Source organism: Oncorhynchus nerka, linkage group LG3 (assembly GCF_034236695.1).
Source record: "Oncorhynchus nerka isolate Pitt River linkage group LG3, Oner_Uvic_2.0, whole genome shotgun sequence".
Taxonomy (NCBI): domain Eukaryota; kingdom Metazoa; phylum Chordata; class Actinopteri; order Salmoniformes; family Salmonidae; genus Oncorhynchus; species Oncorhynchus nerka.
In genome coordinates, this window is record NC_088398.1 from 15,433,003 (window position 1) to 15,459,343 (window position 26,341).

Here is a 26,341-nt window from a genome sequence, read left to right on the forward strand (position 1 = left end):
ACAAACTCTGTAGACTGTAAAGGGGACAGATGATGGGCGCGCACCAACTCTGTAGACTGTTAAGGGGACAGTTGATGGGGGAGCACCAACTCTCTGTAGACTGTTAAGGGAACAGTTGATGGGGGCGCACCAACTGTCTGCAGACTTTTGGGGACAGTTGATGGGGGCGCACCAACTCTCTGTAGGCTGTTGGGGACAGTTGATGGGGGCGCACCAACTCTCTGTAAGCTGTTAAGGGGACAGTTGATGGGGGCGCACCAACTCTCTGTAGGCTGTTAAGGGGACAGTTGATGGGGGCGCACCAACTCTCTGTACCTCTACTATTCTCTTGTGGTTTGATCCAAACACAACATCCACCTTGACCGCTGTGGATGGGTAGCCACCATAAAGAGTGCATATCAGATATATAGGATTCATATACTGATATATACAGTGGTACAACACAGGGTGGGCACTGGACAGGGGGAACTACCTCTGCTGGACAACTCTTCACAAACAGAAAAACAACAGGACACATCCATTTCAGACTATTGACAGGCTACTTTCTTTGAGGTATATCTCAAGTTACAATCGAAGATAACAAATAGCGGGCTATGTATTTGTCTACCAGTAAAGATACGTAATCAATGATGAAAAGTATGTGGAGAGAGGAAATGTATGTGTTTATGAAGCCGAAATGAGGAGTGATCCTGATTCTGTATCTTTTGGTTCCATATAGAATCCTCTGGGGAAAGGGTGCTACCTGGAACCAAAAGGGTTCTACCTGGAACCAAAAAGGTTTCTACCTGGAACCAAAAGGGTTCTACCTGGAACCAAAAAGGTTTCTTCAAAAGGTTATCCTATGGGGACAGCAGAAGAACTCTTTTAGGTTCTAGATAGCACCTTTTCTTTCTGAGTATATGGGCCATGGAGTGGCCCACCTGTTTCATTCTACTGACTACAAAAGGCCACACACTACACTTATGCATATACAGTATATTTGTCTGGGAAGGGAGAAATATATACCTGGCTGCCCACACCACACCACACCCCACCACACGTTGTGTCGTCAATGGCATTGGCTTGGGATGTGAAGTGGATAGGTTTGTGCGCCATTGACATCAAACCAACACAGGCTTGAAGGGGACAGTTGATAGGGGCCAGCAGCTTCCTATAGACAGACAGGGGGCGGAGTGGAGGGTGTGATGGAGGGAGGAACATGCACTGTCAGGTAAGAGTCTACCTGGGTTCCTTCTGATGATCATCACTAGGTTGACAGCGTCTGGATCGAGGTAGGGTGAGAAAATGGCTGCGAGACATGAAGGGAGAGAACAGAGACATGGTTGGATGTGGCTGAATGGGGAGGGAGAACACAGGGAGACACAGGGAGGGAGAGAGAGACACACGAGGCGAGAGAGAGAGAGACACGAGGAGAGAGACACAGGGAGAGAGAGATATAGCGAGAGAGACACACAGGGTGAGAGAGAGAGAGAGCGAGAGAGAGAGAGAAAAGAGACACAGGGAGAGAGAGATCGAGAGAGATAGCGAGAGACAGACACGGGAGAGAGAGATAGCGAGAGAGAGACAAAGGGAGAGAGAGAGAGAGAGATAGAGAGAGAGAACAAGAGAGATTGCGAGAGAGACACGGGAGAGAGGGATCGCGAGAGAGAGACACAGGGAGAGAGAGAAAGAGAGAGAGAGAGAGAGAGAGAGAGAGAGACACAGGGAGAGAGAGAGAGACACAGGAGAGAGAGATCGAGAGAGATAGCGAGAGACAGACACGGGAGAGAGAGATAGCAAGAGAGAGACAAAGGGAGAGAGAGAGAGATAGAGAGAGAACAAGAGAGATAGCGAGAGAGACACGGGAGAGAGGGATCGCGAGAGAGAGACACAGGGAGAGAGAGAGAGAGAGAGAGAGAGAGAAAGAGACACGGAGAGAGAGATCGAGAGAGATAGCGAGAGACAGACACGGGAGAGAGAGATAGCGAGAGACAGACACGGGAGAGAGGGATCGCGAGAGAGAGACCCAGGGAGAGAGAGAGAAAGAGAGAGAGAGGGGGCGGTACAGTGTTGGAGGAGAGAAGGGAGGAGTACAGCCATGGAAGAGGAGATGATATTGGTGCAGTCCTTCCTCAGGTTAGAAAGCCCATTGAGATGCATGATGAGGCGCTCCTAATTTACTGTTTTGTACTGTAACACACATGCTGCTGTAAACCAACATCAGTCCCAGTGGATTCAATCCAAACCGTGTAAGATACTGAATGTTGTTGGAGTTACTGTATGTTGTTGGACTAGCCCCCTAACTCTCCAAATATCTGTACATTCATTTCTGCATTAGTTAATAACTTTACAAAATAAAATGAAAAACAAACAAAAGTACATTAATGTGTTGTTGGATTTCAAAACAAAATAACACATAGGCAATACAAAAACAACCTCTAAAAAAATGTAAATTCCCCAAAATAATGAAATAATAAGGCCCATAGGGCTCTGGTCAAAAGTAGTGCACTTTATAGGGCATAGGGTTCCATTTGGTATGCACACCATGACTCATTTCCTGTTTCCTAATTTTCAACTGTTTTCAATAAATAACAGCAGCAGTTGATTAAGGGGAAGCTGAAATACAGTCTTAGTGAGCAACTGTCTGTCACACACAATCTAGATAAGTGCATTTCCTGTGTCTGGCCCTGATTTAGGCTGCCTCAGCCATCCTCGCCTCAGAAATATCAAATAAACTTAATTGAATGATGGGAGGGGGTAAGTAAGGAGAAGAGAACTGTGCCAAGGCTGAGCTGTATGTCTGAGACGCTGGGCTGGTGTTGGTGCTATAGCGGAACAAACAGTATGACTAGAATGGGGAAGGCCCCTCAGACCACAGCAATTTGACAGTACACTGATGGGTTATAACTTGACTGGAGTTGTCCATTCTAGAGATTCTATTTCTATAGTCTCAGGTATGGTGGAGGAAGGAACATCACAACACAAACACAGGATCTGTCACAAATGGCACCCTATTCCCTACATTGTGCACTACTTTTGACCAGAGCCCTATGCTTATCTTTTCTTATTTGTTATTGTTGTTGTGGAGACGGTGGACGGTGTATACCATGTGTATCCCGTTACGACTAATAAAACTTGAATCTTGAACCTATGAGCCATGTTCAAAAGTCGTATACTATTATAGGGAATAGGGTGCCATTTGGGATACAGGTGTTGATTCTAATGAGTCTGAGCACCGGAGTTAATGATCCCCTCTCAGTATTCATAAGGCAACACGATTTGAACACAAAGGAGAGAAGAGGTTAGTTAAAGATCCACCTAATGCAGAACATCAGAGAGGAGATTGGAGTTCTTGGAAAAGGGACAGGTTGGGGAAAGGGACAGGTTGGGGAAAGGGACAGGTTAAGGAAATGGACAGGTTGGGGAAAGGGACAGGTTGGGGAAAGGGACAGGTTGGGGAAATGGACAGGTTGGGGAAAGGGACAGGTTGGGGAAAGGGACAGGTTGGGGAAAGGGACAGGTTGGGGAAATGGACAGGTTGGGGAAAGGGACAGGTTGGGGAAAGGGACAGGTTGGGGAAAGGGACAGGTTGACTTGTGAGCACTAGGTGAGACATCCGTATAGCAGTTGTAGATGTGAAAGCATCAGGGGGATTAAACAGGTGTAAGGTTGTGTAACGGAGGCAGTTCAGTGAAACCAAGCTCATGTGATTAGTAACGGTGCCTGAGACCTGGACACTTGGGTTAGCTCCCGAGCTAATGCCTAGGCTCAGCTCAGAGGTCTAACAGTTACACAGTCTTGTGGCTCGCAGACAACCCGGGTTGGAACCCTGTCAGTCCTAGTTGGTTGTGTTGTCTGCAGCAGCTGGTGTGTGAGGTTGTGTGGGGCTGTGTTAGGCTGTGTCAAGCTGTGTGAGACAGGGGTATCTACCTGTCAGGTGAGTGGTGGTCATCGGACACACTGCGCCGGTCCACTCTACTGGAGGAGCTGTACTGAGATGAGGCGGGGTCAATGTCATAGCCGGGGTCCAGACTTCTGCTGTACACAACAGAATCACTGGATCACCCCCCTAGTACGGTACAGTCACAGTACAAACTCCCCACAGTGTCCCCTAGTGGCTCGGAGATGCAGCTACTCACCTTAATGCAACCACTGTCAGTGTGAGTGAGATCCCAGTATCGGTTATATGGGTTAAACATTCTACTATCAAGACAACTATCACAGAGATACCGCTTAAAGGACAACCTCTGATATCAGTTGAGGTTCTCAGTTCCCATTGTGGTGCAGTTTGGCACAAACTGTTTTTGAGGAAGGGATACAACTTGGGATGCTGGGCTGGACGGGGGACAAGTGAGATGGGGGAGTTACCTCTGTGGAGGGGGGACACTGGGGGACCGCGACCGCGCCCGGTTCATGTCTGCCGACCGCGAGCAGTGGTTGGATGACATCGCCTGCTCGGGGACAGACAACGTGGAACTATGTAGGTCCCTGCCGTTCTGCCGGTAGTCTGGAGAGACAGAGAGAGAGGGGGAAAGAGAGAGGCAGAGAGAAACAGAGATACAGAGAGAGACAGAAAGAGAAACAGAGAGAGACAGAAGCACAGAGAAAGAGAGAGAAACAGAGATACAGAGAGAGAAACAGAGATACAGAGAGAGAAACAGAGAGAGAAAAAGAGAGAGAGAGAGAAACAGAGAGAGACAGAAAGAGAAACAGAGACAGAAGCATAGAGAAAGAGAGAGAGAAACAGAGATACAGAGAGAGAAACAGAGAGAGAAATATGGAGACAAACAGAGAGAAATGGAGAGAGAAACAGAGATACAGAGAGAGAAACAGAGAGAAAAAGAGAGAGAGAGAAACAGAGAGAGAAATATAGAGACAAACAGAGAGAAAGAGAGAGAGAAAACAGAGAGACAGAGAGACAGAAGCATAGAGAAAGAGAGAGAAACAGAGATACAGAGAGAGAAACAGAGAGAGAAATATAGAGACAAACAGAGAGAAAGAGAGAGAGAAACAGAGATACAGAGAGAAACAGAGAGAGAAATATAGAGACAAACAGAGAGAAAGAGAGAGAGAAACAAAGAGAAAAATATAGAGACAAACAGAGAGAAAGAGAGAGAGAAACAGAGAGACAGAGAGACAGAAGCATAGAGAAAGAGAGAGAGAAACAGAGATACAGAGAGAGAAATATAGAGACAAACAGAGATACAGAGAGAGAGAAACAGAGATACAGAGAGAGAAACAGAGATACAGAGAGAGAAACAGAGATACAGAGAGAGAAACAGAGATACAGAGAGAGAAATATAGAGACAAACAGAGAGAAAGAGAAACAGAGAGACAGAGAGACAGAAACAGAGAGTAAAAGAGAGAGAAAGAGAGATACAGAGAGAGAACCAGATAGAGAAACAGAGAGAGAGAGAATGATGTCAGGAGTCATTCAGAGAAAGACTCATCGTTCTGAGCGCAGCCTCTCTAACCTGGTCCCAGATCTGTGTGTACTGTCTTGTCTAGATGGCAAGGCAGAACAAACTGATCTGGTACCAGGCCAAAACCTTTCCTCCCTATTGACCATACACACTGCTGCAAAAAAAACTGTCAACAGCAACATTTATTTTCAGAGGATTCTTTCAAACTTTTCAGAAGTTGCACACAGTGGCATAATGGTTGGTGGCTTTCAAATTTTCAAAATGCTGAGGCTCTCTATATTCAAATAAATGAGGGCTTAGTCTCAACTCAATGTTCATGTGATTTAAGTCATTGCGGTTAACATTTTTGCATTAAACATGAAAATAGCTTTCAAAAATCAGAAACATTATAATGACTTTTCCCTGCTAGACTGATTAGTCCATCGAACTTGAATGATTATCATTATTCAATAATAATCCATGGCCAGGAAGCATGATTAAGGTCAAAGGTCAATGTTTTGCACCATTATCCTTGGTTAATATTCAATAGAGTGTATTGCACATTAAAATGAGTTAAACGTAACAGTGAATCAAAGGTAGGATTAGGAAGGAAACACAAGACATTATGAAATATGAGAGGAAAAGTTAACCTTCACGGCCACTTTAGTTTGGTACTTCGATCAATGATCTCCAAATCATTACATTTTCACTTCCAAATATGTTTGAAAGTGAGTTTGCTGCATTGTGAAACCTGAATTCCTTCAAATTATACATAGAAGGAACCCAGATAACATAAAAAGGACAGTATTATGTGAATGAATATTATGTTAAAATGATTCACAATCAAGTCCTGCATAACACCACGTCATACATATTTACTATTGTGGAAACAGAGAAACATTAAACCCATTCCACCTGACATCACTACATTTCACTATCTAACATCTGCAGTCTAACTATCAGCAGCCCAACACTGGGGTAACTAAGCACCCAGCTCTGCAATCAGCTTGCTTTACGTGCACAACCCAAATGTAATTCATTGGTTCTCTTGACAAGCCACGTCACACATGACTAGAAACTGTGTGTTAAGCATATATACTGTGTATAGAGGAGAGAAGCTCAGATCCGAATTATCAGGACAGAGCCAGCAGAGAAGAATGACTGCATTATCCTAGTTAAAACCACAGCAGTGACATCCCAATTCAAAAAAACAATCAATCTAATTATTCCTGTGAATAGTTATCATCTCTTCACCCTTAGTAAAGTATCAGTAGTTTGATATGGAGAAGGTAGGAGGAAAGGGGATTAGCAAAGATCTCTGGGAAACAAGGGAAGATGAGAGAGAGAGGAGAGGGGTATTCCCACTGAGTGAAGGGATATTATGGGCGTAGTGAGAGAGGAGGCTGTGATGTGAGAGAGGGGGACTGATGAGAATGTTACAGAGGTGGGAGGGTTTCCTCCTCATCTATTACACACACACGCACACGCACGCACACACACACACACATAAGGCACGCACGCACACACACGCGCACACGCACGCACACACACACACACACACACACACACACACACACACACACACACACACACACACACACACACAGCTGTCTGTGTGCTGCCTGGACTGCTACAGTAATCTACTCTCTCTCTCTCTCTGGCAACAGCCTCTCATTTGATGTGCAGCAGCGGCAGGCTGAGACTAGCGTGGGCGTCTGCTGCCTGTGTCGAGGAGAGCAGCTAGTTACTGTAGCGCAGAGGGAAGGAGAAGAAACTCACTGCTCCTTGTAGAGCTGCTGCAGTATCTTAGCTAGCTACCTTCTTTTAAAACATCACATGATCCAGTACAGTACATTGACATACATACAGCTGTATGTTCATATACTGTTTACCCCTGAGTTATCTGCATCGACATTATACTGATTACTATTCATGTGTGTAGTATATTACCTGACACTACACCAACACCGTCTTCACAGTCATAGTCAGAGATCTCACTGTCACTGATTCTCTGAGATCCTGGAGGAGAGATGGAGAAAGGAGAAAAGAGGAGGATAGAAGTTAGTTTACTCCAGGGTCTGTCCTCTTCCCCTGGTCAGACCATGGCTCTGTGGCCTAGCTGTCACCAGTGTTGTCCAGTTGGTCTCTAGACTCTAGATCAATGCCCTGGACATAGTCAGGAAAAGCAGCAGACACAGAAATAGAACACTATTTATTTTGAGAACACTATTAAACAGTATTATATTGTATCTCAAAGTCACGTTCTTACATTGATAATCACTGGCCACACTTTATAAACAGTACATACAACCAAGACCTACATTTACTCTGCAATATACTGTCTGACTCTTCTGATTTTCCCCACCAACGTAGGAGCTGCCTATTTTAGATAGTGTGATATAAAGTCTCATTTAAAGAGAACAACTGTAACATATAGCTAGTGTGAGACATGATGTTGGATGTGATGTAAACAACATCGTGTGGTCCTCTCCATCTAGCCTAATTGGCAATAGCTTCCATGTTTTCACGGTGGCGCTTTGAATTGACATTTCAATCATTCAATGTACATCTGAAGATGGAGTCTGAGAGGTATTCTACCATCTCCACCGTCTTCAGAACTACTCCCTCCCTCAGCCCTCTTTCCGAGTCGTCCCCTCTCTCACTCAGTTGCTTTTTCTGACTTATTCACTGTTCAGTCAACTTAAATCAACTGGACACTTGGGCTTTTACAGAAATGACAAGTGCTGCATTCTGGCAGCCGCTCTCTCAGCCTTTCTCTGCCCCTCTTTTTCTGGCAGCCGCTCTCTCAGCCTTTCTCTGCCTCTCTTTTTCTGGCAGCCGCTCTCTCAGCATTTCTCTTCCTCTCTTTTTCTGGCAGCCGCTCTCTCAGCCTTTCTCTGCCTCTCTTTTTCTGGCAGCCGCTCTCTCAGCCTTTCTCTGCCTCTCTTTTTCTGGCAGCCGCTCTCTCAGCCTTTCTCTCTCTCTCTTTTTCTGGCAGCCGCTCTCTCAGCCTTTCTCTGCCTCTCTTTGCTTCTCTTTTTCTGGCAGCCTCTCTCTCTCAGCCTCTTTCTTCCTCTCTTTTTTTGGCAACCGCTCTCTTAGCCTTTCTCTGCCTCTCTTTTTCTGGCAGCCGCTCTCTCAGCCTTTTTCTGCCTCTCTTTTTCTGGCAGCCGCTCTCTCAGCCTTTCTCTGACTCTCTTTTTCTGGCAGCCGCTCTCTCAGCCTTTCTCTGCCTCTCTTTTTCTGGCAGCCACTCGCTCAGCCTTTCTCTGCCTCTCTTTTTCTGGCCACCGCTCTCTTAGCCTTTCTCAGCCTCTCTTTTTCTTGCAGCCGCTCTCTCGGCCTTTCTCTGCCTCTCTTTTTCTGGCAGCCGTTCTCTCAGCCTCTCTCTGCCTCTCTTTTTCTGGCAGCCGCTCTCTCAGCCTCTCTTTTTCTGGCAGCCGCTCTCTCAGTCTTTCTCTGCCTCTCTTTTTCTGGCAGCCGCTCTCTCTGCCTTTCTCTGCCTCTCTTTTTCTGGCAGCCGCTCTCTCAGCCTTTCTCTGCCTATCTTTTTCTGGCAGCCACTCTCTGCCTCTCTTTTTCAGCCTTTCTCTCTCTGCCTATCTTTTTCTGGCAGCCACTCTCTCAGCCTTTTTCTCTGCCTCTCTTTTTCTGGCAGCCGCTCTCTCAGCCTTTCTCTGCCTCTCTTTTTCTGGCAGCTGCCTTTCTGCCTTTCTCTGCCTTTCTCTGCCTCTTTTTCTGGCAGCCGCTTTTTCTGCCTCTCTTTTCTGCAGCCTCTGCCTCTCTTTTTCTGGCAGCCGCTCTCTCAGCCTCTCTCTGCCTCTCTTTTTCTGGCAGTCGCTCTCTCAGCCTCTCTCTGCCTATCTTTTTCTGGCAGCCGCTCTCTCAGCCTCTCTCTGCCTCTCTGTTTCTGGCAGCCGCTCTCTCAGCCTTTCTCTGCCTCTCTTTTTCTGGCAGACGCTCTCTCAGCCTTTCTCTTTCTCTTTTTCTGGCAGCCGCTCTCTCAGCCTCTCTCTGACTCTCTTTTTCTGGCAGCCGCCTTTTTCTGACTCAGCCTCTCTCTGCCTTCTCTGCCTCTCAGCCTCTTTTTCTGGCAGCCGCTCTCTCAGCCTTTCTCTCAGCCCGCTCTCTCTGCCTTTCTCTGCCTTTTTTCTGGCAGCCGCTCTCTCAGCCTTTCTGCCTTTTTCTGGCAGCCGCTATCTTTTTCTCAGCCTTTCTCTGCCTCTCTCTTTTTTCTGGCAGCCGCTCTCTCAGCCTTTCTCTGCCTCTCTTTTTCTGGCAGCCGCTCTCTCAGCCTTTCTCTGCCTCTCTTTTTCTGGCAGCTGCTCTCTCAGCCTTTCTCTGCCTCTCTTTTTCTGGCAGCCGCTCTCTCAGCCTTTCTCTGCCTCTCTTTTCTGCAGCCGCTCTCTCTGCCTTTCTCTGCCTCTCTTTTTCTGGCAGCCGCTCTCTCAGCCTTTCTCTGCCTATCTTTTTCTGGCAGCCGCTCTCTCAGCCTCTCTCTGCCTCTCTTTTTCTGGCAGCCGCTCTCTCAGCCTTTCTCTGCCTCTCTTTTTCTGGCAGCCGCTCTCTCAGCCTTTCTCTGCCTCTCTTTTTCTGGCAGCCGCTCTCTCAGCCTTTCTCTGCCTCTCTTTTTCTGGCAGCCGCTCTCTCAGCCTTTCTCTGCCTCTCTTTTTCTTTTCTCCTCTCTTTTTCTGGCAGCCGCTCTCTCAGCCTTTCTCTGCCCCTCTTTTTCTGGCAGCCGCTCTCTCAGCCTTTCTCTGCCTCTCTTTTTCTGGCAGCCGCTCTCTCAGCATTTCTCTTCCTCTCTTTTTCTGGCAGCCGCTCTCTCAGCCTTTCTCTGCCTCTCTTTTTCTGGCAGCCGCTCTCTCAGCCTTTCTCTGCCTCTCTTTTTCTGGCAGCCGCTCTCTCAGCCTTTCTCTCTCTCTCTTTTTCTGGCAGCCGCTCTCTCAGCCTTTCTCTGCCTCTCTTTGCTTCTCTTTTTCTGGCAGCCGCTCTCTCAGCCTTTCTCTGCCTCTCTTTTTCTGGCAGCCTCTCTCTCTCAGCCTCTTTCTTCCTCTCTTTTTTTGGCAACCGCTCTCTTAGCCTTTCTCTTCCTCTCTTTTTCTGGCAGCCGCTCTCTCAGCCTTTTTCTGCCTCTCTTTTTCTGGCAGCCGCTCTCTCAGCCTTTCTCTTCCTCTCTTTTTCTGGCAGCCGCTCTCTCAGCCTTTCTCTGCCTCTCTTTTTCTGGCAGCCGCTCTCTCAGCCTTTCTCTGCCTCTCTTTTTCTGGCAGCCGCTCTCTCAGCCTTTCTCTGCCTTTTCTGGCTCTTTTCAGCCTGGCTTTTTTCTGGCAGCCGCTCTCTCAGCCTTTCTCTGCCTCTCTTTTTCTGGCAGCCGCTCTCTCAGCCTTTCTCTGCCTCTCTTTTTCTGGCAGCCGCTCTCTCAGCCTCTCTCTGCCTCTCTTTTTCTGGCAGCCGCTCTCTCAGCCTCTCTGCTTCTCTGGCAGCCGGCTCTTTTTCTCAGCCTTTCTCTGCCTCTCTTTTTCTCTGCCTTTCTCTGCCTTTTTTTCTGGCAGCCGCTCTCTCAGCCTTTCTCTGCCTCTCTTTTTCTGGCAGCCGCTCTCTCAGCCTTTCTCTGCCTCTCTTTTTCTGGCAGCCGCTCTCAGCCTCAGCCTCTCTCTCTGCCTCTCTTTTTCTGGCAGCCGCTCTCTCAGCCTTTCTCTGCCTCTCTTTTTTCTGGCAGCCGCTCTGTCTCAGCCTCTCTCTGCCTCTGCTCTCTTTTTTCTGGCAGCCGCTCTCTCTGCCTCTCTGCCTCTCTTTTTCTGGCAGCCGCTCTCTCTGCCTTTCTCTGCCTCTCTTTTTTTTCTGGCAGCCGCTCTCTCAGCCTTTCTCTGCCTCTCTTTTTCTGGCAGCCGCTCTCTCAGCCTTTCTCTGCCTCTCTTTTTCTGGCAGCCGCTCTCTCAGCCTTTCTCTGCCTCTCTTTTTCTGGCAGCCGCTCTCTCAGCCTCTCTCTGCCTATCTTTTTCTGGCAGCCGCTCTCTCAGCCTCTCTCTGCCTCTCTTTTTCTGGCAGCCGCTCTTTCTCAGCCTCTCTCTGCCTCTCTTTTCTTTTTCAGCCGCTCTCTCAGCCTCTCTCTGCCTCTCTTTTTCTGGCAGCCGCTCTCTCAGCCTTTCTCTGCCTCTCTTTTCTGGCAGCCGCTCTCTCAGCCTTTCTCTGCCTCTCTTTTTCTGGCAGCCGCTCTCTCAGCCTCTCTCTGACTCTCTGCTTTTTTTCTGGCAGCCGCTCTCTCATCCTTTCTCTGCCTCTCTTTTCTGGCAGCCGCTCTCTCAGCCTTTCTCTGCCTCTCTTTTTCTGGCAGCCGCTCCCTCCTCTCTCAGAAGGGCTGAAACTGCCTTTTTTTCTGGCAGCGCTCTTGCCTTTTCTGCCTATCTTTTTTCACCTCACTCTGCCTCACACACAGATGCCTTTCTCTGCCTTTTTGTCCCAGCTAATCTCAGCCTTTCTCTGCCTTGGAAATTCATGTGCAGGTTAGCCTCGTCTGCCTCTCTTTCAAGTCAAGTGCAAATACAGCCTCACTCTGCCTCTCTTTTTGACTGACACAGACACAGACTCCAGCACAATTATCAGCCTCTTTCAAAAGCCTCTCTGTTTCTAGGCAGAAGATGAGACAGCCTTTCTCTGCCTCTCTTTTTCTGGAAAACAAGCTCTCTCAACATATTCTCTTTCTCAAACAGAGGCTCTCTCAGCCTCTCTCTGACTCTCTTTTTCTGATAGAGCTAAATCAGCCTCTCTCTGACTCTCTTTTTCTGGCAGCTGGGAGCCTCTCTCTAAACCTCACGTCTCAGAAGGGCTGAAACTGTTTTAACGCTCTTGTTTTAGAGCGGTCAGCTCTTTCACCTCACACACACACAGATGCCCCGTAAAAATTGTCCCAGCTAATCTCAAGCCTTAACATTGGAAATACATGTGCAGGTTACGTACAATAGAAATATGTCAAGTCAAGTGCAAATACAAGTTCACACCCAACAGACACAACAGACACAGACACAACAGACACAGACACAAGCAGAGGAGAGAAGAGAAGCCAGCACAATTATCATAGTGTTTTTCAAAAGGAAAGTGTTGGCATAGGGCAGAAGATGAGACAATGCATTGCACTGGGAAAACAAGTGGTCAACATATTCAAATGACAAACAGAGGAGTGGACAGAGCTCTTTTGATAGAGCTAAATCACCAGGATCTGGACTGGGAAACATAAACCTGCCGGGTCGAGACTGACCAGCCATCTTGTTTAAGGACTGCGGTGGAGCGGAGAGGGAGCATAGAGAGGATTAAAGGGAATTGTGGGACAGCTAATGGAGGAGTGGAGTGAGAGAACACTTTGGAGGTAGAGAACAGTACAATAGGACTGAAGCAGAGGGGAGAGACAGAGTCTTCGTATGAACAGCAACACTGAGTGGAGAGAGAGCTCAGTGGAGAGAGAGCTCAGTGGAGAGAGAACTCAGTGGAGAGAGAGCTCAGTGGAGAGAGAGCTCAGTGGAGAGAGAGCTCAGTGGAGAGAGAACTCAGTGGAGAGAGAGCTCAGTGGAGAGAGAGCTCAGTGGAGAGAGAGCTCAGTGGAGAGAGAGCTCAGTGGAGACAGAGCTCAGTGGAGAGAGAGCTCAGTGGAGAGAGAGCTCAGTGGAGAGAGAGCTCAGTGGAGACAGATCTCAGTGGAGAGAGAGCTCAGTGGAGAGAGAGCTCAGTGGAGAGAGAGCTCAGTGGAGACAGATCTCAGTGGAGAGAGAGCTCAGTGGAGAGAGAGCTCAGTGGAGAGAGAGCTCAGTGGAGAGAGAGCTCAGTGGAGAGAGAGCTCAGTGGAGAGAGAGCTCAGTGGAGAGAGAGCTTAGTGGAGCGAGAGCTCAGTGGAGAGAGAGCTCAGTGGAGAGACAGCTCAGTGGAGAGAGAGCTCAGTGGAGGGAGCAGCGTGGAACAACAAACGGGGGCCGTTACCTGAATTGTACGAATACGGCCCCTTGTCTGTAAGTATCAGGTTGAGTTGAGAGGGATAAGAAAACAAACACCATATGAACATACTAACAGTAATAAATACCTCATAAATCATTCAGGCTTTGTCAGACAGGCAAAGACAGTTGGTAACAGGGCACCTGCCAGCCGCCATACTGGCTTTTCAAAATCATCAGACGAACGGTTGGTTCGACACTCATGTCTCATTCCCTATCCTGAGGTTTGGGGTTCGAACAGACAGGAGCTTTCCTACACTGTTCTAGTATAGACTAGTATACAGGTTATGGATGTTAGGGCAGAGGGGTAACCTACTCTGTATGGGTAGCCTCCTCGTGGGGCTCTCTCCGTGGAGCTGTCTGCGCTGGGGGTTGGGTGAGGCGCGGGGGAGGGGCATGGAGGACACGTCGTGGGTCTGCAGCTTGTACCAGTGAGGCTCATCATCCAGCAGGGCTGTCTCCAGCTCTATCAGTATCTAAAGGAGAAACATACCAGCGTCACTACACACACACACACCACACACAATCCTCAATACACTAGCCACTGCTAACTGGACTCATTCCAGAGCAGATCAAGACCTCCACAGGCATGGCCCGACATAATTTATTAAATAAGGTTTTCCAGCAATCCTGATTGGAAGATTCTGGATTCCCTGCTTTTTCCCTCCAACCGGAAGGATTTCTGTATGACCTGGGAATTCTGGGAAAGTTACCAGAATTCTGCAACCTTATTGACAGTGAGGGCAGAGTATGTGAGTATGTGATGATGTTACAGTAAGCAAGCATCACATCAACCCCCAGTAGCCTATCATCCTTCCTATGGAATGTAGGGTTTTATCAAGAGCTTGACCCTATTGGTAGGATTAGTTGAGCTATCAGAGTTACTGTCCAAATCCTGACTGGATGGGTATGTTTGGTATTATATCAGAGACGGATGAGTGCCTGAGTCTGGTTAAGTGGTGGCGCTGCCGACTCTTGTTACAAATATAGCCTCAGTCCCTTGTCTCCGTGTCCCTCTGTACCTGTCTTTCTTTCTACCTTCTGACTGTCTCTGTCCAGAAAACAATAGAAAACTGTGAGGGGAAAAAAGAGATGGATGGGCTTACCTCTCCCAGGAACTGGCTTTCCTCCTCCCTGACCCTGGCCTGGTCCCACAGGGTGATCTCCAACATACGCTCACGGAACTCCCGCCGGTGCACAGGAGAATACATAAAGGTCTGGTTCCATTTGGGCTCTAAGGATTTCTTTACCGTTTTTGTTCTCCTCTTGCTTTTGTCGCTGGAGGAACAATAATTCAAACTGTTTTTATTTACAACCATGGTAGAAAAGACTCCCGAACAGGTCAACACAGCACAGGGCAATGGGATGAGCTGGGGAGGGAGCGTCATGTTGGAGCCCTGTTCAACTTTCTATCATTACTTCCAGGTGTGTGAGAAGGGGTTCTCTGAGCGCAGTGAAGGTGTAGGTCAATGTGATCACATGATGATCTTTGTGACGGTAGCAGTTTAAATGCAATGTGACATGTCCCCAAATTCAATTACCAGAAGAAAAATATATATAGGTAAATAAAACCAAAGACATTCTTACCATAAATTCAACATTCAGTGAGACTATTATGCGAGTGCCCAAATCTGTATCAATCAACCAATGGTAACTTTAGGATATTGGAGGATCGGTCAAGCCACTAAGAAATGGCTGTGGATAGAATGAAGTGAAATGATGCTAGCTAGATCATTCTGTAGTTACTGTCTCTACTCTTACCTTCTGTCAGGGAGGAAGTAGATTTTGACGTAAGGGTTCCTGGGGCGGCCATCTTCCCTAGAAGGCAGGTCCTTGGCTCCCAGGATGGTGACTATTAGCTGATGGCCCACTTTGTCATACCACAGTTTGACCTATGGATGGGATAGAACAGGGTCACATGGTCACTGGGCTGCCAGTAGGGAAGGGGGGGGCTCTATATCAGGGTGACCTCATAACCCTCCACTTGGAGAGCTACTGGGTGTGCAGGGTTTAGCACCAGCCCTGCTCTATATTAACTAACAAACACACCTGATTCAGCGAATCAAGGTCCTGCATGGTGAGCAGCTAATTAGTCAAATCCCTGGATTGTGTTAGATTTGAGCAGGGTTGGAGTTAAAGCCTGCACACCCAGTACATCTCCTGGAGGAGGAGTGGCCACCCCTGGTTTAGGCATTAGCAGGTCACATGCTTAGGGGGGGCGGGGTGATACAGATCTGAACTGTATATCTTACCATGACCTAAATCTTACCATGACCTATATCTTACCATGACCTATATCTTACCATGACCTAAATCTTACCATGACCTACAGTATATCTTACCATGACCTACATCTTACCATGACCTAAATCTTACCATGACCTATATATTCATCGGCTGCTCTAGCCACATTTTCTAGGTGTGTTTGAGTGGAAAGGATTCTACAGTATGTGTATCTGTATTCATATCTACAGTATCCTAACTCTTGGTATCTAAACCATTACAACATGAGAATTAGACCAACATGCTTTGAAATGAACACTTACTGATCTGAGTGTGAAATTGTATTTGGAACCATACAACACAATGCAGGCCTCTACGCTGACCTTTTTTACAAGGAGCATGTGTGCACCTAATTTGAAAAATGTAGGCACACACAAAGATATTTACGAGCACAATTAATATTTCAGGTCATAAAGCTAGAATCCTTCATTTTTGTAGGCATACTAGTGCTCCTAAATTAAAATTCCAGGACGCACAGCAAAATATTTAGGCGCATATGCTAGTAAAATGGTCACACTGTAGAGCCCTGCAATGCAGTGTCAGATAGTGTATAGGTCAAATATACATATAAATCAATCATGCTGTCATGAGTGGCATCAAAGACACTTCACACTTGTCCGAGCGAAGTATGGACACAACAGAGAACACTTAGAAGTAAGAAATGAAATAAACAACATTTACGGAAATATTTGTTTAAAAAAAAATGAAATGAAATTACTGGAGAAAAATCAAGCCTTCTAAGCTCTTGCCCATACTTATGTCGATAATGATGGGAGGAGTCTTGATCATTGCATTGACTTCCATAGTTATTTCTTTATGCATGCAGCAATACAAAGCAACAGCAAGCATTTAACACATACAAGATCAGTCAGGAGATCTGATATTGTCAAACAACATAGGCAGTAGGGGCCTTCAGGTCAAACAGCTTGCACTGGGAAGACTTCCTCAACACAAGTCCCCTATGGAAAAGACGTACGTGCAATTCTGACCATACTACAGCACTGCCCATATGACTGATGGTACAACCCTTAACTGACAGATTCACCTTGAAAAGTTGAAATTGAAATGATACCCCTGATGTAATACATTACACTGCCTATATTTCTTGTACAGTCGGCCACATCATTTACATTGACATTATTGCATGGCCTGGTTAAGTAGAGCATAACACTGCTTCTACAGAAGGCTAATTGATCTACCTCTAGGAGCTGCGCCAAGGGTACACTACACACCTATTTATAGACTTCCATTCTCACCCTCTCCTTATCTGACAGATAGTGTGAGGTGTTGGCAATACATCACCTACCTTTAAAACGAGGAAACCAACAGTGCATATCATACCAAAAACTCCTATACAGTATACGGTATATATATTTTGTTCGAAGCTAAGCTGATGCTTGACAAGGACATGATGGGACAAATATACAAATATGATCTCCCAAATAACATAAGTATTCCACACTCCAACAAGCTAGCTAGAGTAAAACAACTCCTCAAAAAGGCTCCATGTTAAGATAGAGACACCTTGCCTGTTCAGTTCAAGTGAATTCTGTATTCAAACTCTACTCTTATTTTGAATCTGCTTTAAAATAAGGGACAGTTATCTTATCCCACCTTTAACTGCAACATGAAACTTACAGCCATTCAAAAATGTCAATATAAATATTTGCCAAATGTTGTACTCATGATTACCAGTTGTTGGCCGCTGTTGCTATAGCAACCTATTCAGGACCTGAGGGCGTCAAGCCAATTGAGGACGATGTCCAATCTAGTTTCATGTTCCACAGAACAAATAAGCTCATTTATTTGTCCCACAAAATGTAATAGTTTTACTAAAACATTTAAGGAGACACCCTCCTTTAATTGCCAATGTGGAGCACTGTTGTAGCTGACTAGGTACAAAATGCCCATGTCAGCTAACATGTTGATCAATGTGTTTCAGCTTGTTTGAGTGTAGACTACAGGATCTGACCATGTGTTTGAGCTTGTTGTTGCTGTTGAGTGTAGACTACAGGATCTGACCATGTGTTTGAGCTTGTTGTTGCTGTTGAGTGTAGACTACAGGATCTGACCATGTGTTTGAGCTTGTTGTTGCTGTTGAGTGTAGACTACAGGATCTGACCACCATGTTTGAGCTTGTTGTTGCTGTTGTTGCTGTTGAGTGTAGACTACAGGATCTGACCATGTGTTTGAGCTTGTTGTTGCTGTTGTTGCTGTTGAGTGTAGACTACAGGATCTGACCATGTGTTTGAGCTTGTGACCATGTGTTTGAGCTTGTTGTTGCTGTTGTTGCTGTTGTTGCTGTTGAGTGTAGACTACAGGATCTGACCATGTGTTTGAGCTTGTTGTTGCTGTTGTTGCTGTTGAGTGTAGACTACAGGATCTGACCATGTGTTTGAGCTTGTTGTTGCTGTTGTTGCTGTTGAGTGTAGACTACAGGATCTGACCATGTGTTTGAGCTTGTTGTTGCTGTTGTTGCTGTTGTTGCTGTTGTTGCTGTTGAGTGTAGGCTACAGGATCTGACCATGTGTTTGAGCTTGTTGTTGCTGTTGAGTGTAGGCTACATGATCTGACCATGTGTTTGAGCTTGTTGTTGCTGTTGAGTGTAGGCTACAGGATCTGACCATGTGTTTGAGCTTGTTGTTGCTGTTGAGTGTAGGCTACATGATCTGACCATGTGTTTGAGCTTGTTGTTGCTGTTGAATGTAGGCTACAGGATCTGGCAATGGAAGGGTGTCTCTCTGAAATATTTCCTTTAGATTAGTAAGTCATGCAAAGAGTCGAGACTCCTGTCATAACCGTATGATCATGTTATATGGTATAAATGAATAATAATAATAACAATGACATAATGCACCGCACTGCAAGGGAAAGATGCTGCAATTTCCCTGGTATGCATTTTCCAAGATGGAGGAAAGCAAAAAGGCAACAGAAAAAGGCGAGCGAAGACCAAAGAGAGTCAGTCTGTGAGTCAGACAGGTGTTTACCTGGACCCTAGGGACAAAAGGCGCTGTTCTTCTACTAAGGCTTTGGCTCTGGGTAAGCAAAATTAAACAACAACATAGAAAAATGCAATAAAACCAACAAAAAAACACAAAACAACCAACAAAACACACTCACTGGACTCGAACCAGTGCCACAAAACACAAAACACATTTTGAGGAGGAGGGGACGGAGAGTCAATCTAGCGGTGTGTGTGTTTTCCCCCACTGTTCATTAGCATCAATCTGCATCTCATTATTCACTAATGTGCTGTATTGTCTTAGAGCCTTATCTGTGGGTTCCTGTACCTCCACACTGTAATCCTCAGAGAGAGGAAGAGGCTGCTCTGCTCCTGTTTTCACAGAAAATGATTGATGACTTCTAACTAAGCATTCCCTCCCGTGCTCTCTGGACTGTAACTTTCCTTCCTTTCTTCATTTAACATTTGCGTCATGATGACGTATTCAATTCCAATTGTTCCCTCAACACGGCTTGGAAATAATAATAATAATAATAATAATAAAAACACATTACAATTTCTAACTGCATTCAATGTATTATTCAACTGGCACTTGATCCAACAAGGTAATGTACTACAGTATATCAACTACAGTATATTAATGACAGTATAATTACAGTATATCAACTACAGTATATTAATGACAGTATAATTACAGTATATCAACTACAGTATATTAATGACAGTATAATTACAGTATATCAACTACAGTATATTAATGACAGTATAATTACAGTATATTAATTACAGTATAACTACAGTATATTAACTACAGTACAATTCAAATGCTCTTATTTTGGTTTCAAGGTCAGCTCATTGATGAAATGGAGAGAACTTCTGGATCTGAGTGGTGTGGGGCTGAGTGCTACAGGTAGGGATTGCAGAGATCAGAACTGCAGCCTGATTGGCTGACTGGGTTCTATTTGCGTCATAACTGTCAGCACGGGCCTCCTGGGTGTAGGCCTATGAATACTGGAGGGCCTGTGTGTGCCTGCTACCTCTCTCTGTGCTCCTTCTCTCCCTGGCTCTCACTCTGCTCTGCCATGCTCCTGTTACATATAGACAGGAGAGGAGAGGAGCCAGGCGGAGACGCTAGTAGCAGCACAGATTAGATCTCCCCCTCCTCACCAAAGAAAACAACAACAAGCAGAAAGAACACTGACATCAAAAGATTCCTTCTCTCCCTTCCTTCTCTCCCTTCCTTTTCTTCCTTCCTTCTCTGGCTCCAGGAGCAGTGTTACTGGAGTGCAACATTACAGTACAAGGCTTACAGTGTTTATGGACACGCAGTCAACTATCAAACCTTCTCACCTCTTCTGATAAACAAACACACTATGGACTTGATAGACTGATATATTTTGACTGATATACTGGTATATTGTTTGATACTTTGATATATTTCATTGATATATTTTTATTTATAATCACATATAATATTGATGTGTTTTCATAAGGAAAGGGATTGAAAAGCTGTGACTATTTCATAACTATCTTTATTTTTTCTCCAAGAAACTAAATATCCTGAGTGTTGAGACAACAAAATAAGTGTTAGAGGTTAGCATTAATCTATTTCCATCTGGCCTCTTTGAGTTCTAGAGTTTATTCCTCCCATGTTAATCTCAACTGAGTGTTTTACTCACTTCCCCCAAGAGTAAATTAGGCATCAGATAATAAGCAACATGGTTCAGGGTAACAGGATATATGGTCCTAAGCTGGGTTGGGATGGCTCCAACTGAACAACTCTCAGAGCTCAGCTACTCTCAGAGCTCCAGCTACTCCCAGAGCTCCAGCTACTCTCAGAGCTCCAGCTACTCTCCAGAGCTCCAGCTACTCTCCAGAGCTCCAACTGAACAACTCTCAGAGCTCCAGCTACTCTCAGAGCTCCAGCTACTCTCCAGAGCTCCAGCTACTCTCCAGAGCTCCAGCTGCTCTCAGAGCTCCAACTGAACAACTCTCAGAGCTCCAGCTACTCTCAGAGCTCCAGCTACTCTCCAGAGCTCCAGCTACTCTCAGAGCTCCAGCTACTCTCCAGAGCTCCAGCTACTCTCCAGAGCTCCAGCTACGCTGAAGAGCTCCAGGTACTCTCCAGAGCTCCATCTACTCTCAGAGCTCCAGCTACTCTCCAGAGCTCGACATACTCTCAGAGCTCCAGCTACTCTCAGATCTCCAGCTACTTTCCAGAGCTCCAGCTACTCTCAGAGCTCCAGCTACGCTGAAGAGCTCCAGCTACTCTCCAGAGCTCCAGCTACTCTCAGAGCTCCAGCTACTCTCAGAGCTCCAGCTACTCTCAGAGCTCCACCTACTCTCAGAGCTCCAGCTACTCTCAGAGCTCCAGAGCTCCAGCTACTCTCCAGAGCTCCAGCTACTCTCCAGAGCTCAGCTACTCTCAGAGCTCCAGCTACTCTCAGAGCTCCAGCTACTCTCAGAGCTCGACATACTCTCAGAGCTCCAGCTACTCTCAGAGCTCGACATACTCTCAGAGCTCCAGCTACTCTCAGAGCTCGACATACTCTCAGAGCTCCAGCTACTCTCAGAGCCCCAGCTACTCCCCAGAGCCCCAGCTACTCTCAGAGCTCCAGCTACGCTGAAGAGCTCCAGCTACTCTCCAGAGCTCGACATACTCTCCAGAGCTCCAGCTACTCTCCAGAGCTCCAGCTACTCTCAGAGCTCCAGCTACGCTGAAGAGCTCCAGCTACTCTCCAGAGCTCGACATACTCTCCAGAGCTCCAGCTACTCTCCAGAGCTCCAGCTACTCTCCAGAGTTCCACCTACTCTCCAGAGCTCCAGCTACTCTCAGAACTCCAGCTACTCTCAGAGCTCCAGCTACTCTCCCTGAATACTGCAGAGAAAGAGAGAAAGAAAACATCTGTTCTCAAACCCTCTGTGTGAATCTACACTGTATGATACTTTCCTGTAGGTAATGTAGGCCCAGACAGAGCCAGGGTGTATTGTGGGTATTGTAGTAGGGTACTCACTGAGAGCTGTCCTGACAGGTACTGGGGGGCGTCCCGCAGCATCCCGGGGCTCATGGGAGACGTGACAGAGATAGAAGGGCGATCCATCTTCTGAGACTCAAAGGAACTCGAACCTGAGACAGGACAGACAGGAAGGAGGTCACATGATCAAATCTGAAACACTGATTTTGGTAACATACTTCAAGGAGAGGAAGAGAGGAAGAGGGAGAGAGAGGGGGGAGGGGAGAGAAGAAGAAAGCGTGTAGGGTAGAGAGATAGAAATGAGATACCATCACCTCTCTTTTGACTTTACCTTAGCTTGATATTTCAAGGTTGATTAATTGGCTAACGCAGGCTAATTAGTTATCATTGGGAAATGAAAGAAAAGCCAGACTTACTTGATTCCAGTTGTGCATGTGTGCTGTCTGGTATCCGAGGAATATCTCTGAAAGGAGAGGGGGGGAGGAAGAGGGGATCAATTGGTGCTAATGCTGAATGCACTGTATTTTAATGGTCCTAAGAAGAGCATTAGTCTTCATTCTCCTGTACAGCAGCTCCCTCCCTCAGCAATACAAAGCAGGACAAATATAGACACTGACAAAGCAAAGGGGTTTCTGATTTCTCTGGGTATCTCTACTTTCAAAAACGATTGGCATCCCGCTGTTTGTGGAGGAGAGGGGGAGAGTGGGTAGTGAGACAGAGAGAGAGAGAGAGACAGAGAGAGAGGCAGCAGCCACCGTTCATTTCACTGTGCCGCACTGCTAGTCCCATATGAGCCTCTGACACTGTCATCACACTAGAGGACTGATGGAGGGGAGGGATATTGGGAGGGAGGAAGGGAGGGAGGGTTGGGAGGCAGATATGTTAAATAAACAAGCTGGTGCTGGCAAAACAAATGACATTGAAATACACTCAGCCCCCATTTTCCATTTCTCACATACTCTCTCCTCTGCAAGACACATATTTCTACAAATGTATGAATGTGAATATACTGTAGTTTTGATGGTTCCGTAGTAATAAGTGTAGTTGCTGTTGTGAGGTCTTACCCTATGGGCCTTGAGACCACCAGTTCCACCTGGGGTTCTGGCTTTGATTCTAGAATGATATTGTAAACTTCTTTAAATGTGGCTCCTTGTAAAAACCTCCCGTTCCACTCCAGCACCTGGTCGCCTGTAAAACAAGATATGCTGTCAGTCATCCACACATCAAGACGTCAGCTGACAAGGTGCCGTTATGAACATGGGAAGCATAGTTATAAATATAGTTCAAAACATGATCCGTGTAGTTATAAACATGAGCAGGCCCACAGGATGGAAAAAAGAAGAATGTGAATGGTATTGTAGAAAACACAGCACACATAAACAAACAGTACAGCATTGTAGTCTTCCTGCTTCGGTAATATTATAAATGATTGAATAGGCCTCGGTCGCAAACCTTATGGTAACAAATAACAGCACATCTGTCTAGTTCATACATGTTGTAATTAGTGCTATTAAATGAAGGGTAAAGGGTGTCAGACGTTAAAACAAGGTTCTGACCCAGTTCAGCACCAGTTCACAAAGTCATCAAAATGTTTCTTGAATCACTGAAGTAGCTTATTAAATCTACAGTGCTGTGTACATGAGAAATGTATTGACAATCTTCAGTGTGCTTCAAAAAATCTTGTATCTATAAGTGTAGTTCTAAACACAGTAAGTGTACTTCTAAACATGGTAAATGCAGTTTTAAACACAGTAAGTGTAGTTCTACATGTGGTAAATGTAGTTCTAAGCATAGTAAGTGTCATTCTAAACATGGCTAATGTAGTTCTAAACATGGTAAGCGATGTAGTATAAAATGAGGTCAGCAGGTACCTGGTCTGAGGTGTCCAACAGTATCCGCTAGACTTCCTTTCCTCACTTTAGTGATGAAAGCACAAAGTCTACCAGATTCTGTCATCTTTCCACCCACCACCTATGAGGGGAGCAAAACACATCAACATGTATAGTATTAGTATATATTATTATACTGTAATATAATCACACCCTCAGTATGGTGTAAGCAGCCTGGCAGGGAAGGAACATGGATGCACTGATCACTTTGTTTCATAGAAACATATTTATTGACCATGTTTGAAAATCCACGTGTGAATTCAATTCACACATGGTAAAATGCAACCTGCAGATCTAGACCTAATTCTAATTGCATATGGAGCCACATAGCGTCATTCTGCCCATAGGAAGCTATTCTTGAACAGAGAAAGTAGCTACATGTTTAGTCAAAATGTACATCTCTTTTCATAATGATGAATGTCCCTGTGTGTTGTGTTGGAACCCTGGGGCCACCTCTCTCTGCATGGGGCTGGAACACTTGAGGCCTGGGGGGCCTATAGCAGGCCAGGGGGCCCAGCTCTGCTCTACTCTGTAAGCCCCTGAACCGCTCTCCCTCCACAGGCATCAGACAAATAAAATCCCCTCTTAATGGCAGTTGAATGCCAACATACAAAGGAGCTTACGGAAGTCTCCTAAATGAAATGGCTTTATGTAACAGCCGGGCCAGAGAGAGCGAGAAAGGGACTGAGAGAGTGAGAGATAGAGATGTATTTATTTATTTTTATTTCACCTTTATTTAACCAGGTAGGCAAGTTGAGAACAAGTTCTCATTTACAATTGCGACCTGGCCAAGATAAAGCAAAGCAGTTCGACACATACAACAACACAGAGTTACACATGGAGTAAAACAAACATACAGTCAATAATACAGTGGGAAAATAAGTCTATATACGATGTGAGCAAATGAGGTGAGATAAGGCCATGGTGGAGAAGTAAATACAATATATCAAGTAAAACACTGGAATGGTAGATTTGCAATGGAAGAATGTGCGAAGTAGAAATAGAAATAATGGGGTGCAAAGGAGCAAAATAAATAAATACAGTAGGGGAAGAGGTAGTTGTTTGGGCTAAATTATAGATGGGCTATGTACAGGTGCAGTGATCTGTGAGCTGTTTTGACAGCTGGTGCTTAAAGCTAGTGAGGGAGATAAGTATTTCCAGTTTCAGAGATTTTTGTAGTTCGTTCCAGTCATTGGCAGCAGAGAACTGGAAGGAGAGGCAGCCAAAGGAAGAATTGGTTTTGGGGGTGACCAGAGAGATATACCTGCTGGAGCGCGTGCTACAGGTGGGTGCTGCTATGGTGACCAGCGAGTTGAGATAAGGGGGGACTTTACCTAGCAGGGTCTTGTAGATGACCTGGAGCTAGTGGCGATGAGTATGAAGTGAGGGCCAGCCAACGAGAGCGTACAGGTCGCAGTGGTGGGTAGTATATAGGGTAGTATATAGGGCTTTGGTGACAAAACGGATGGCACTGTGATAGACTGTATCCAATTTATTGAGTAGGGTATTGGAGGCTATTTTGTAAATGATATCGCCGAAGTCGAGGATTGGTAGGATGGTCAGTTTTACGAGGGTATGTTTGGCAGCAAGTGAAGGATGCTTTGTTGTGAAATAGGAAGCCAATTCTAGATTTAGCTTTGGATTGGAGATGTTTGATGTGAGTCTGGAAGGAGAGTTTACAGTCTAACCAGACACCTAATGTATTTGTAGTGGTCCACATATTCTAGATCGGAACCGTCCAGGGTGGCAACAAACAGATTACCGACCATTTCGAATCTCACCATACCTTCTCTGCTATGCAATCTGGTTTCAGAGCTGGTCATGGGTGCACCTCAGCCACGCTCAAGGTCCTAAACGATATCTTAACCGCCATCGATAAGAAACATTACTGTGCAGCCGTATTCATTGATCTGGCCAAGGCTTTCGACTCTGTCAACCACCACATCCTTATCGGCAGACTTTGGTTTCTCAAATGATTGCCTCGCCTGGTTCACCAACTACTTCTCTGATAGAGTTCAGTGTGTCAAATCGGAGGGTCTGCTGTCCGGACCTCTGGCAGTCTCTATGGGGTGCCACAGGGTTCAATTCTTGACCGACTCTCTTCTCTGTATACATCAATGAGGTCGCTCTTGCTGCTGGTGAGTCTCTGATCCACCTCTACAGACGACCATTCTGTATACTTCCGGCCCTTCTTTGGAGACTGTGTTAACAACCCTCCAGGCAAGCTTCAATGCCATACAACTCTCCTTCCGTGGCCTCAATTGCTCTTAAATACAAGTAAAACTAAATGCATGCTCTTCAACCGATCGCTACCTGCACCTACCCGCCTGTCCAACATCACTACTCTGGACGGCTCTGACTTAGAATACGTGGACAACTACAAATACTTAGGTGTCTGGTTAGACTGTAAACTCTCCTTCCAGACCCATATCAAACATCTCCAATCCAAAGTTAAATCTAGAATTGGCTTCTATTTCGCAACAAAGCATCCTTCACTCATGCTGCCAAACATACCCTTGTAAAATTGACCATCCTACCAATCCTCGACTTTGGCGATGTCATTTACAAAATAGCCTCCAATACCCTACTCAACAAATTGATGCAGTCTATCACAGTGCTATCCGTTTTGTCACCAAAGCCCCATATACTACCCACCATTGCGACCTGACGCTCTCGTTGGCTGGCCCTCGTCAAACCCACTGGCTCCATGTCATCTACAAGACCCTGCTAGGTAAAGTCCCCCTTATCTCAGCTCGCTGGTCACCATAGCATCTCCCACCTGTAGCACACGCTCCAGCAGGTATATCTCTAGTCACCCCCAAAACCAATTCTTTCTTTGGCCGCCTCTCCTTCCAGTTCTCTGCTGCCAATG

General features: G+C 46.0%; 1 protein-coding gene across 4 annotated transcripts in view; it reads right to left on the reverse strand.

The window, feature by feature from the left end:
• Positions 1-26,341, reverse strand: part of rims2a (regulating synaptic membrane exocytosis 2a) — a 135,037-nt gene that overhangs the window by 79,717 nt on the left and 28,979 nt on the right. For 3 of the 4 annotated variants that reach the window (XM_065008799.1, XM_065008797.1, XM_065008793.1), the window contains exons 4-15: positions 23,452-23,551; positions 22,645-22,768; positions 21,997-22,043; positions 21,620-21,732; positions 18,631-18,678; positions 15,122-15,252; positions 14,467-14,638; positions 13,677-13,836; positions 13,350-13,376; positions 7,332-7,400; positions 4,348-4,486; positions 3,910-4,017 (exon numbers count right to left, since the gene is read on the reverse strand). In XM_065008799.1, the coding sequence (XP_064864871.1) occupies positions 3,910-4,017; positions 4,348-4,486; positions 7,332-7,400; positions 13,350-13,376; positions 13,677-13,836; positions 14,467-14,638; positions 15,122-15,252; positions 18,631-18,678; positions 21,620-21,732; positions 21,997-22,043; positions 22,645-22,768; positions 23,452-23,551 (1,238 nt within the window). The remainder of the gene's footprint in view (positions 1-3,909; positions 4,018-4,347; positions 4,487-7,331; positions 7,401-13,349; positions 13,377-13,676; positions 13,837-14,466; positions 14,639-15,121; positions 15,253-18,630; positions 18,679-21,619; positions 21,733-21,996; positions 22,044-22,644; positions 22,769-23,451; positions 23,552-26,341) is intronic. The other variant, XM_065008801.1, reaches the window with a different exon arrangement.